This window comes from Salmo salar, chromosome ssa20 (assembly GCF_905237065.1).
Source record: "Salmo salar chromosome ssa20, Ssal_v3.1, whole genome shotgun sequence".
Lineage (NCBI taxonomy): Eukaryota > Metazoa > Chordata > Actinopteri > Salmoniformes > Salmonidae > Salmo > Salmo salar.
The window spans coordinates 31,726,176-31,738,570 of record NC_059461.1 but is presented as its reverse complement, the minus strand read 5'-3'; the positions used below and the strand labels follow the sequence as shown (position 1 = coordinate 31,738,570).

General features: G+C 46.6%; 1 protein-coding gene across 3 annotated transcripts in view; it reads left to right on the top strand.

Moving 5' to 3' along the window:
* LOC106580444 (calsenilin) overlaps positions 1-12,395 on the top strand; it is a 70,883-nt gene that overhangs the window by 27,402 nt on the left and 31,086 nt on the right. The window contains exon 3 of one of the 3 annotated variants that reach the window (XM_014161518.2): positions 5,192-5,194. The exons of 1 other annotated variant lie outside the window; for it this stretch is intronic. In XM_014161518.2, the coding sequence (XP_014016993.1) occupies positions 5,192-5,194 (3 nt within the window). Of the gene's footprint in view, positions 1-5,191; positions 5,195-8,094; positions 9,880-12,395 lie in introns of those variants that run through there. One more of the 3 variants, XM_014161520.2, reaches the window with a different exon arrangement.

Sequence of the window (12,395 nt, the reverse complement as noted above, 5' to 3'; positions counted from 1 at the left end):
ACCTACACAAGGCTGGAATGGGCTACAAGACCATCGCCAAGCAGCTTGGTGAGAAGGTGACAACAGTTGGTGCGATTATTCGCAAATGGAAGAAACACAAAAGAACTGTCAATCTCCCTCAGCCTGGGGCTCCATGCAAGATCTCACCTCGTAGAGTTGCAATGATCATGAGAACGGTGAGGAATCAGCCCAGAACTCCACACGGGAAGATCTTGTCAATGATCTCAAGGCAGCTGGGACCATAGTCACCAAGAAAACAGTTGGTAACACACTACGCCGTGAAGGACTGAAATCCTGCAGCATGTCCCCCTGCTCAAGAAAGCACATATACATGCCGGTCTGAAGTTTGCCAATGAACATCTGAATGATTCAGAGGACAACTGGGTGAGTGTTGTGGTCAGATGAGACCAAAATGGAGCTCTTTGGCATCAACTCAACTCGCCATGTTTGGAGGAGGAGGAATGCTGCCTATGTCCCCAAGAACACCATCCCCACCGTCAAACATGGAGGTGGAAACATTATGCTTTGAGGGTGTTTTTCAGCTAAGGGGACAGGACAACTTCACCGCATCAAAGGGGCGATGGACGGGGCCATGTACAGTCAAATATTGGGTGAGAACCTCCTTCCCTCAGCCAGGGCATTGAAAATGGGTCGTGGATGGGTATTCCAGCATGACAATGACCCAAAACACACGGCCAAGGCAACAAAGTAGTGGCTCAAGAAGAAGCACATTAAGGTCCTGGAGTGGCCTAGCCAGTCTCCAGACCTTAATCCCATAGAAAATCTGTGGAGAGAGCTGAAGGTTCGAGTTGCCAAACGTCATCCTCAAAACCTTAATGATTGTAGAAGATCTGCAAAGAGGAGTGGGACCAAATCCCTCCTGAGATGTGTGCAAACCTGGTGGCCAACTACAAGAAATGTCTGACCTCTGTGATTGCCAACAAGGGTTTTGCTACAAAGTACTAAGTCATGTTTTACAGAGGGGTCAAATACTTATTTCCCTCATTAAAATGCAAATCATTTTATAACATTTTTGACATGTGTTTTTCTGTATTGTTTTGTTGTTATTCTGTCTCTCACTGTTCAAAATAAACCTACCATTAAAATGATAGACTGATAATTTCTTTGTCAGTGGGCAAACGTACAAAATCAGCAGGGGATCAAATACTTTTTTCTCTCAGGTAGCAGGAGGGAGTCTGGAAGAGCATCTAGGAATCTTTGGGTCGTCCGAGAATTCATAGCACAGCTTTTGATGATCCTTGGTTGGGGTCTGAGCAGATTATTTGTTGCGATTGCAAATGTAATAAAATGGTGGTCCGATAGTCCAAGATTACGAAAATTATTACGATCCACAATATTTATTCCACGTGACAAAACTAGGTCCAGAGTATGACTGTGGCAGTGAGTAGGTCCGGAGACATGTTGGGCAAAACCCACTGAGTCAATGATGGCTCCGAAGCCTTTTGGAGTGGGTCTGTGGACTTTTCCGTGTGAATATTAAAGTCACCAATAATTTGAATATTATCTGCCATGACTACAATGTCCGATAGGAATTCAGGGAACTCAGTGAGGAACGCTGTATATGGCCCAGGACTCCTGTAAACAGTAGCTATAAGAAGTGATTGAGTAGACTGCATAGGTTTCATCACTAGAAGCTCAAAAGACGAAAACGCAGTCTTTTTTTTTTGTAAATTGAAATTTGCTATCGCAACAGCCTTTGAGGGATGTGCGGGGGATATGGTCACTAGTGTAACCAGGAGGAGAAGTTTAATTTAACACAGTAAATTCATCAGGATTATGGCATGTTTCAGTCAGGCCAATCACATTAAGATTATGATCAGTGATTAGTTCATTGACTATAACTGCATTGGAATTGAGGGATCTAACATTAAGTAGCCCTATTTTGAGATGTGGGATATCACAATCTCTTTCAATAATGACAGGAATGGAGGAGGTCTTTATTCCAGTGAGATTGCTGAAGCGAACACCGCCATGTTTAGTTTTGCCCAACCTAGATCTCAATGAAGATAGCTGAGCTGACTATACTGACTGTGCTAGTGGCAGACTCTACTAAGCTGGCAGGCTGGCTAACAGCCTGCTGCCTGGCCTGCACCCTATCTCATTGTGGAGCTAGAGGAGTTAGAGCCCTGTCTATGTTGATAGATAAGATGAGAGCACCCCTCCAGCTAGGATGGAGTCTGTCACTCCTCAGCAGGCCAGGCTTGGTCCTGTTTGTGGGTGAGTCCCAGAAAGAAGGCCAATTATATACAAATTCTTTCTTTTGGGAGGGGCAGAAAACAGTTTTCAACCAGCGATTGAGTTGTGAGACTCTGCTTTAGAGCTTATCACTCCCCCTAACTGGGAGGGGGCCAGATACAATTACTCGATGCCGACACATCTTTCTAGCTGTCAGAAGGTGAGTGTAGCTGGTGCATGAAGTCAGGCGCAGGAGAGCAAAATGAGTGAGCAACGTACTTTACTCAAAAAATAAAGGCACAAGGTAAACAAATACACTTGACCAATAACCAACAGTAAACATTACGCACGGGTGAACACAGCACCCGTGGAAAAACCAGCCATCATGAACCGAACTGAACATAGAAATAATCACGCACAACAAACATGGGGGAAACAGAGGGTTAAATACATGAACGTGGAATTGGATAATGAAAACCAGGTGTGTAGAAAATCAAGACAAAACTAATGGAAAATGAAAGATGGATCAGCGATGGCTAGAAGACCGGTGACGTCGACCGCCGAACGCCGCCCAAACAAGGAGAGGGACCGACCTCAGCGGAACCGATCCACAATGACCAGGATCGTGGTGTTACCCTGTGATGGAGAAAGATCCGTTAGGAAATCCACCGACAGGTGCGAACACGGCCGTCGTGGAACAGGTAAGGGTTGTAACTTTCCTCTGGGCAAGTGCCTAGGGGCCTTGCACTGGGCGCACACCGAGCAGGAGAAAACATAAACCCTCACGTCCTTAGCTAAAGTGGACCACCAGTACTTCCCACTAAGACAACGCACTGTCCGACCGATGCCCGGATGACCAGAGGAGGGTAACGTATGGGCCCAATAGATCAAAAGGTCGTGGACAGCAGACGGAACGTACAGACGCCCAGCTGGACATTGGAGGGGAGTGGGCTCTGTACGTAACGCCTGCTCGATGTCCGCATCCAGCTCCCACACTACCAGTGCCACCAGGCAAGAGGCCGGGAGTATGGGAGTGGGATCCATGGGTCGCTCCTCTGTGTCATACATCCGGGACTGTGCGTCTGCCTTCGCGTTCTGGGAACCTGGTCTGTAGGATATGGTGAAAACAAAATGGGTAACAAACATGGCCCACCTTGCCTGGCGAGGATTCAGTCTCCTCGCCGCCCGGATGTACTCCAGATTGCGGTGGTCAGGCCACATGAGAAAAGGGTGTTTAGCCCCCTCAAGCCAATGTCTCCACGCCTTCAAAGCCTTGACGACAGCCAACAACTCCCGGTCCCCAACGTCATAGTTTCGCTCCGCCGGGCTGAGCTTCTTCGAAAAGAAGGGACAGGGGCGGAGCTTTGGTGGCATACCCGAGCGCTGAGAGAACACGGCTCCTATCCCAGCCTCGGACGCGTCCACCTCCACTATAAACGCAAAAGAGGGATCCGGATGAGCCAGCACGGGAGCCGAGGTAAACAGAGCCCTCAGCTGACCAAAAGCCCTGTCCACCTCAGCTGACCACCGCAAGCGCACCGGTCTCCCCTTCAGCAGTGAGGTAATGGGAGCCGCTACCTGACCAAAGCCCCGGATAAACCTACGGTAGTAGTTGGCAAACCCTAGAAACCGCTGCACTTCCTTTACCGTGGTGGGAGTCGGCCAATTATGCACAGCTGTAATGCGGTCACTCTCCATCTCCACCCCTGAAGTGGAAATGCGGTACCCTAGGAAGGAGACGGACTGTTGGAAAAACAGGCATTCTCAGCCTTGACGTACAGGTCATGCTCCAACAGTCAACCAAGCACCCTGCGCACCAGGGACACATGCTCGGCGCATGTAGCGGAGTATATCAGAATGTCGTCGATATACACCACTACACCCTGCCCATTCAGGTCCCTGAAAATCTTGTCTACAAAGGCCTGGAAGACTGATGGAGCATTCATCAACCCGCACGGCTTGACGAGGTACTCATAGTGCCCTGAGGTGGTACTAAATGCCATCTTCCACTCGTCCCCCTCCCGGATACACACCAGTTTGTAAGCGCTCCTGAGATCCAATTTTGTGAAGAAGCGCGCCCCGTGCATTTACTCAATCACACTGGCTATGAGAGGTAGGGGGTAACTGTACCTCACCATGATCTGGTTGATGCCTCGATAGTCAATACACGGGCGCAGACCTCCATCCTTCTTCTTCACAAAAAATAACTTGAGGAGGCAGGTGAAGTGGAGGGCCGAATGTATCCCTGCTCCAGGGATTCGGAGACAGATGTTTCCATAGCCGCCGTCTCCTCTTGTGACAGGGGATACACGTGACTCCTGGGAAGTGCTGCGTCTACCAGGAGATTTATCGCACAATCCCCCCTGTCGATGGGGTGGTAATTGAGTTGCCTTCTTCTTACAGAAGACGAGTGCCAAATTGCATCCCACGCACGGTGGAGACCTGGTCTGGACTTTCCACCGTAGTCGCACCGACGGAAAACCCTAAACACCTCCCCGAGCACTCTCGTGACCACCCCGTGAGAGCCCTCTGTTGCCACGAAATAGTGGGGTCATGACAGGCCAACCAGGGTATACCCAGCACCACGAGAAACACAGGAGAATCAATAAGGAAAAAAAGATTTTCTCCTTGTGATCCTCCTGCGTCACCATGCCCAGTGGAGCGGTAGCCTCCCTAATTAGCCCCAACTCCAATGGTCGACTATCCAGGGCGTGAACTGGGAAGGGCATATCCACTGGAACAATAGGGATCCCTAAACTATGGGCAAATGATCTGGCAATAAAGTTCCCAGCTGCGCCTGAACCTACAAGCGCCTTATGCTGGGAATGCGGGGAAAACTCAGGAAAATGATTATACACAAACATGTGTGCAACAGAGGGCTCTGGGTGAGCATGGTGCCGACTCACCTGGGGTGACACGAGTGCCCTGCCTGCTGCCTCGACTCCCAGAGGAACCTCTCCAGCACCGACCGGCAGTGTGCCCTCTGCGGCCACAGATGGTGCATGGACTGGCCCCTCCTCCGGTCGCCCTACGTGCAGCACCTCCCAGGTCCATGGGCATAGGAGCTGTGGTGCTGGGGGATGGAATTGACAGACCCCGATCGGGATGTCCGCGGGTAGCCAGCAGGTTATCCAACCGGATGGACAGGTCCACCAGCTGGTCAAAGGTAAGAGTGGTGTCCCTGCAGGCCAACTCCCAACGGACGTCCTCGCTCAAACTACAACGGTAGTGATTGATCAGGACCCTGTCGTTCCATCCCGCGCTGGCGGCCAGTGTCCGAAAGTCCAGAGAGAACTCCTGTGCGCTCCTCGTCCCCTGCCTAAGTTGGACGAGCCGTTCACCCGCCGGTCAAAAACTGAAATCTTCGAATTGGTCCAACACCGCTTCTCCTTCCTCCCATACGGCGTTGGCCCACTCCAGGGCTTTCCCTGAGAGACAGGAGACGAGGGCGGACATGCTCTCACGGCCCGAAGGAGCCAGATGGACAGTTGCTAGGTAGAGCTCCAGCTGGAGTAGGAACCCCTGACATCCCGCAGCCGTCCCATCATACTCCTTTGGAAGATCGAGTAGTTGTGTCCTTGGGGTGAGTAGTTGTGTCCTTGGTGGTGATGGTGGAGGCACTGGAGGAACTCCTCTTCTCTCCCAGCGGTCCAGATTCTGCAGGACGCGATCCATGGCGATGCCAAGATGTTGTAACATGGCCGCATGCTGCTGGACGCGTTCCTCGACCCCTAATCCGGGGTTGTCTGCTCCTGCTGACTCCATATGGTTGGGTGCATGATTCTGTCAGAAGGTGAGTGTAGCTGGTGCATGAAGTCAGGCGCAGGAGAGCAAAATGAGTGAGCAACGTACTTTACTCAAAAAATAAAGGCACAAGGTAAACAAATACACTTGACCAATAACCATCGGTAAACATTACGCACAGGTGAACACAGCACCCGTGGAAAAACCAGCCATCATGAACCGAACTGAACATAGAAATAATCACGTACAACAAACATGGGGGAAACAGAGGGTTAAATACATGAACATGGAATTCGATAATGAAAACCAGGTATGTAGAAAATCAAGACAAAACCAATGGAAAATTAAAGATGGATCAGCGATGGCTAGAAGACCGGTGACGTCGACCGCCGAACGCCGCCCGAACAAGGAGAGGGACCGACCTCGGTGGAAGTCGTGACACTAGCTGATTTACACGCTGAAGCTGTGTTACGCTTGGTGACCTCTGACTGTTTCATCCTAACATTGTTGGTGCCGACGTTGATAACAATATCCCTATACTCTCTACACTCTACAGTTTTAGCCTCAGCCAGCACCATCTTCAGATTAGCCTTAACGTCGGTAGCCCTGTCCCCTGGTAAACAGTGTATGATCGCTGGATGATTAGTTTTAAGTCTAACACTGCGGGTAATGGAGTCGCCAATGACTAGGGTTTTCAATTTGTCAGAGCTAATGGTGGGAGGCTTCGGCGTCTCAGACCTCCTAACGGGTGGAGGAGAGACCAGAGAAGGCTCTGCCTCTGACTCCGACTCGTTGCTTAATGGGGAGAACCGGTTGAAAGGTTGTGTCGGCTGTCGGCTGAATGAGCGACACCAGTTGAGCATTCCTACAGCATTTCCTTCCAGAAGCCATGAGAAAATTGTCCGGCTGCGGGGACTGTGCGAGGGGATTTATACTACTATCTGTACTTATTGGTGGCACAGCTGCTGTTTCATCCTTTCCTACACTTAAATTACCCTTGCCTAACGATTGCGTCTGAAGCTGGGCTTGCAGCACGGCTATCCTCACCATAAGGCGATTGTTCTCCTGTATATTATGAGTATATTATGAGTACAGCGATTGCAATTAGAAGGCATAATGTTAATGTTACTACTTAGCTTCGGCTGATGGAGGTCCTGTAGAACCATGTCCAGATAAAGCGTCCGGGGTGAAAAAGTTGAATGAAGAAAGTCGAGCAAGGGCACACACACACACACACACACACACACACACACACACACACACACACACACACAGGGAATGAAAACATAATAGGAATAGTACACAAGATGACATGAAGATTAGGACAAGGATCAGTTTCTTACACACACACACACACACACACACTTTTTGGGTCACAGGATGGCAAGCAGGCTTCCCTAACATGTCAGGGTGATGATTGTAGTGTATAAATATGAGGATATGGAGTGTTATAGTTAGTGCTGTGGAGGTAGGAGCAGAGGACAGAGGAGAGGGGAGAGACTCACCACAGGTCGATTGATCTCTCTCTCTCTCTGGCCTCTCCCCGTCTTCATCAATGCATTAGTGCATCCACCCACCCACACACACACACACACACACACACACACACACACACACACACACACACACACACACACACACACACACACACACACACCTGTTTCTATCACCATCTCACACTCAATGCATTCGCAAGTGCACACTCATGTGTGGATGCACACATACAGAAACGTCAACCATTGTTTAGCACTTGCAGTGTGCGTGTGTGTGCTTACTAACAGAACAGTGGTCTATGTTAGTTTGATTCAAAAGCACTTTAAAATGAAACCTGTAACATTGCAGTAGAAATCTCATCTCTATTTCTTTCTGTTTTTCAGTCTCTAGGAGAGGAAAGGAAAGAGAGAGGGGGAGTATGAATGGGGCGAAGGGTGTCTGCTATTTGATCTATGTGTGTGACTGTGTGTGTGATGTGACTGTGGTGTGTGTGTGTGTGTGTGTGTGTGTGTGTGTATTTGATCCCTCTCTCTTTTCAGTCTGTAAATGTCTTCACCCGTGGTGCCCAAGCAAGAGAGAGAGCAAAGAGGGGAGAGGGGGGGAACCACGGGGGCAGAGAGAGGGGGAGAGGGGGAGGTCGAGGAGAGAGAGAATAAAGGAGGGATCAGAAAGAGATACTGAGCCTGTGGTTGGAAAGAATGAAGGAATGAATATGGGGGATGGAGGGCAGCTGGAAAGAGAGAAAGAGAGAGAGAGAGGGGGAGAGGACCAGCAATATGGACAGAAAGAGAGGAGGGGTTGACTGGATGGAGGGATTCACCGGACTGCCCACTGTAACTTCATCATCTGTGGTTTTATACAGGAAAGTGGGAGAGAGGAGAGAGAGAGATGGAAGGAGAGTGGGGTGAACAAGTTGAAAGCGATAGCAGCCCCCAGTACTGACATTGGAAAGACAGAGAGAGAGGGAGAGAGAGGGAGAGAGAGAGAGAGAGAGAGAGAGAGAGAGCGAAAGAAAGAAAGAAAGAGAGAGCAGAAGAGGAGAGAAGGGAAGACGCCTGGCAGTAAGTGAGGGGCGGTGTTCGCTCTTCAGTCCATCGGATCTCTCTCAGCCCTACACGGACCCAATCCTTTGGACCACTCTGTGGTCACTACCTGGACTAAGCTGGACTGAAAATACTGGACCAAACAAGGCCTGGACCATATTAGCCTGAATCAGATCATACCTGGATTGAACCAAACCAGATCTGGACTGGATTCAATTGAACTGGACTGGACTATCTGTTACTGAGAGAAATAGGGAGGAATGGTTGGAAAAAAGAGAAATAAGTGTGAAGATTGTTCGTAGTGCCTTAGAAAGTGGTGTTTCGTGAATTATCAGGGACTTGACTACAGATCTGTCAGTTATAGTATTGATTATATGGTAGATTGATTGATCGATTAATTGATTTGCTGACAGTTCTACACATATACTATGACAAGATCTAAAATAAGGAAGGGAAAGGCCTCTATCTAGGCACGTTGGTATTATGTTTCATTCACAGAGTGGGAATAGTTTAAGTTCAGAGAATCCGTGTCTTTAAGTTGGTTGTTCTTATATTTCTGTTGATATCGTGGGAAAGATGAGATGATCACAGTGAAATGTAGGATTTCACTCTCATCACTTCCCTTCTACACACTTTCCTGAGTCAGCAAGTCAGTCATCGGATTCACTTCAATGATTCAGAGTTTTAAGACGCATCATGAACCGGATATCACATGGATACAGCTGATTGATGGGAATTGTCTAATTCCTAAATGTGTTTTTATCCAGAGATCATTCGATCATTCAGTCCCACAAATGACAACTCCTAAGATGATTGATGTTTACTCTTTGGACTGTAAAGGTGTGTAGTGATGCTCTATCACTGGCTATCTGTCTGGATCTTTGACAACGACTCTGGAGGAATGACTTCAACGTTAACTTTAGATCCCTCCTCACCACCAAAATAGGCGACCTTTGACTAAACCTCTATTTTCCCACGCATCAGATCTGAAGAGGGCTTTATTTCTGTGTCTACCCACTTTTGGATATTTTCCATTCCATAATCGTTTCCATTTAATATCCATTTTGTTGGCCGTTCTCTCATGCTGCTCAGTGCCTTATGGTAGTACTACCTGACACGCTTAGCCAAGCCTCAAAGTACCTAGCCTAACTGACTGACTGCTGCATAGCTTAGCATCTGTTGTTCAACAAAAATATTACTATCACGAACCTTGCACCTACTGGAGTCTCTCCCGCCAGGCCTCTGTGTGTGGGCTTGCCCTCAGCAGGCTCCCCCTGCCCTCTCCCAGCCATGGGGATCCAGATCCAGGGTATGGAGCTGTTTGCCATTGGCGTGGTCATGATAATGTTTGTGGCAGTGCTCAAGGGCTTTGGCATCCTGGAGCCCATGTCCTCCTTTGAAGGTAAGAGTCCTGAGGGTATTCCAGCTGAGGCTAGGGCTGAAGCTGGAAATCCAGTGAAAAGTCTGGGAGGCAAAATGCTGGTGGTCTGTATCTTTTTATTCCTTGTTCAAAAAGGTGGACATGGCATTTAGGTCGACGTTTCAGCATTAACTATCTGCTATCTGAGATAGGGTGTTCAATCTGTATCTGGTATTTGAGAGGCAAAGTGGGTATGTGGTACCTAGGGGTTACACAGTAGATATTCTGGGATCATATCTGGGTATCTAGTATCTGGGATGGGGCATTTGTTGTGTGATGTCTTGGCATTGGATATATTCTAAGAGAGTATAAAAATAAGTCACACACTCTACAGTCTTAGAAAAAAGGGGTTCCAAAAGGGTTCTGTGGCTGTCCTCATACAGTAGGAGAACAATTTTTGGTTCCTGGTAGAGGTAGAACCCTCTTTGTTCCAGGTATAACTCTTTTGGGTTCCACCTAGAACCCTCTGTTGAAAGTGTTCTACATGGGAGCCATGGAAGTAAAAGGGGTTCTTCAAAGGGTTATCCTATGGGGACAGACAAAGAACCCTTTTTGGTTCTAGATAGCACCTTTTTTCTAAGAGTGTATACATTGTATGCACTCTTGAATGTGTAAACCCAACCAAACATAAAGCTCCCCTCTTCTGAGGCTGGGGTAGGGCAGTATGTGTCTTGTCACTGGAGATTCTGAGATAGGGCATTATGGTATCTATTAGGAAATCTTTCTCAAGAGAAGAAAATATATGTTTTAGTGGGCATTAAAGTAAAGTGTACACTAAAGGTAAAGTGTAGATTCAGGGTTGTAAAGAATCACATCAGCAATCTGATTATATACTGTTCCCTGAAGAATAAATAGTTTTAGGCCAAAGGCCAGTCAAAGTGCCCTGTAGTCACTGTGCCAAAGCAATTACAGTTGAAAGCCTTCAACCTCACGTTGAAGTGCTTATCACAGGCATCATAAGCATTAGAGAGCATTATACTGTAATGGTAATAGCTATGTGTGCCTTTTACATTCTTATCTAGGAATCAGGTAAATAATGATGTAGAATTTGACACATTTGGTGTTCCTGTGGATAGTTGATTGTGAAGGTGTGGCTCATCCATGAATCATTACATTCTCTCATTCTATTTTTCTCTCACGAAATCCCTTCATCTGAACTCAAACTTCTGTCCTCTCTTTTTGCTCTCAATACCTCTGCAGTGCATCTCTCTTCTTCTCCCTCCCTCTCTCTCTCTCTCTCTCTCTCTCTCTCTCTCTCCCTCAGTCCTTCCACAGTGCATTTTTCTCTCTCCTTCTCCTCCCCATTCCTCCCTCTTTCCATCTCCCTCTCTCACATCTTCAGATAGGCAGGGCCCACACCCATGTCTAGCATTACCTAGCATTAATTATACATGTAGTATTGAACAGGCTTTCTCTGAGACCGCCTAAATATGGAGTCTGCAGTCCTTCGCCAGGACCCTGAAGGACACTGGCCATCCAGCAATGGCCCCCAAAATCCTCCCCCACTGTTCAGTAGTGTCCCATAATAGCTTTTCCTCTCCTCTTTTTCTCTCACTTTCTTTCTTTTAAGTGACATGTACTCAATCCCAGCAGACATATACATAGAGAAATACATAGTTACATAGTCATAATTATAGTTACATAGGCATAATACATAGTTTCATAGCCATAATAATCGTTACATGTCCATAATCCATAGTTACATAACCATAATAATAGTTACATAGCCATAATTATAGTTACATAGCCATAATTATAGTTACATAGCCATAATAATCGTTACATGTCCATAATCCATAGTTACATAACAATAATAATAGTTACATAGCCATAATTATAGTTACATAGCCATAATAATAGTTACATAGCCATAATTATAGTTACATAGGCATAATACATAGTTGCATAGCCATAATACATAGTTGCATAGCCATAATACATAGTTATATAGCCATAATCCATAGTTACATAACCATAATAATAGTTACATAGCCATAATTATAGTTACATAGCCATAATTATAGTTACATAGGCATAATACATAGTTGCATAGCCATAATCCATAGTAACATAGACATAATTATAGTTACATAGCCATAATAATAGCTACATAGACATAATAGTAGTTATATAGACATAATAATAGTTACATAGCCATAAGTATAGATACATAGGCATAATATATAGTTACATAGCTGTAATAATAGTAACATAGCCATAATAATAGGTACATAGCCATAATAATAGGTACATAGCCATAATAATAGTCCCATAGCCATAATAATAGTTACATAGCCATAATAATAGTCCCATAGCCATAATAATAGGTATATAGCCATAATAATAGGTACATAGCCATAATAATAGGTACATAGCCATAATAATAGGTACATAGCCATAATAATAGGTACATAGCCATATACCCATAGTATGGCCCTGAGTCCCAGGTCCTTCAAATCGATTAGCAGTCAAACAAGGCCATCTGTTTTACCAGCTAC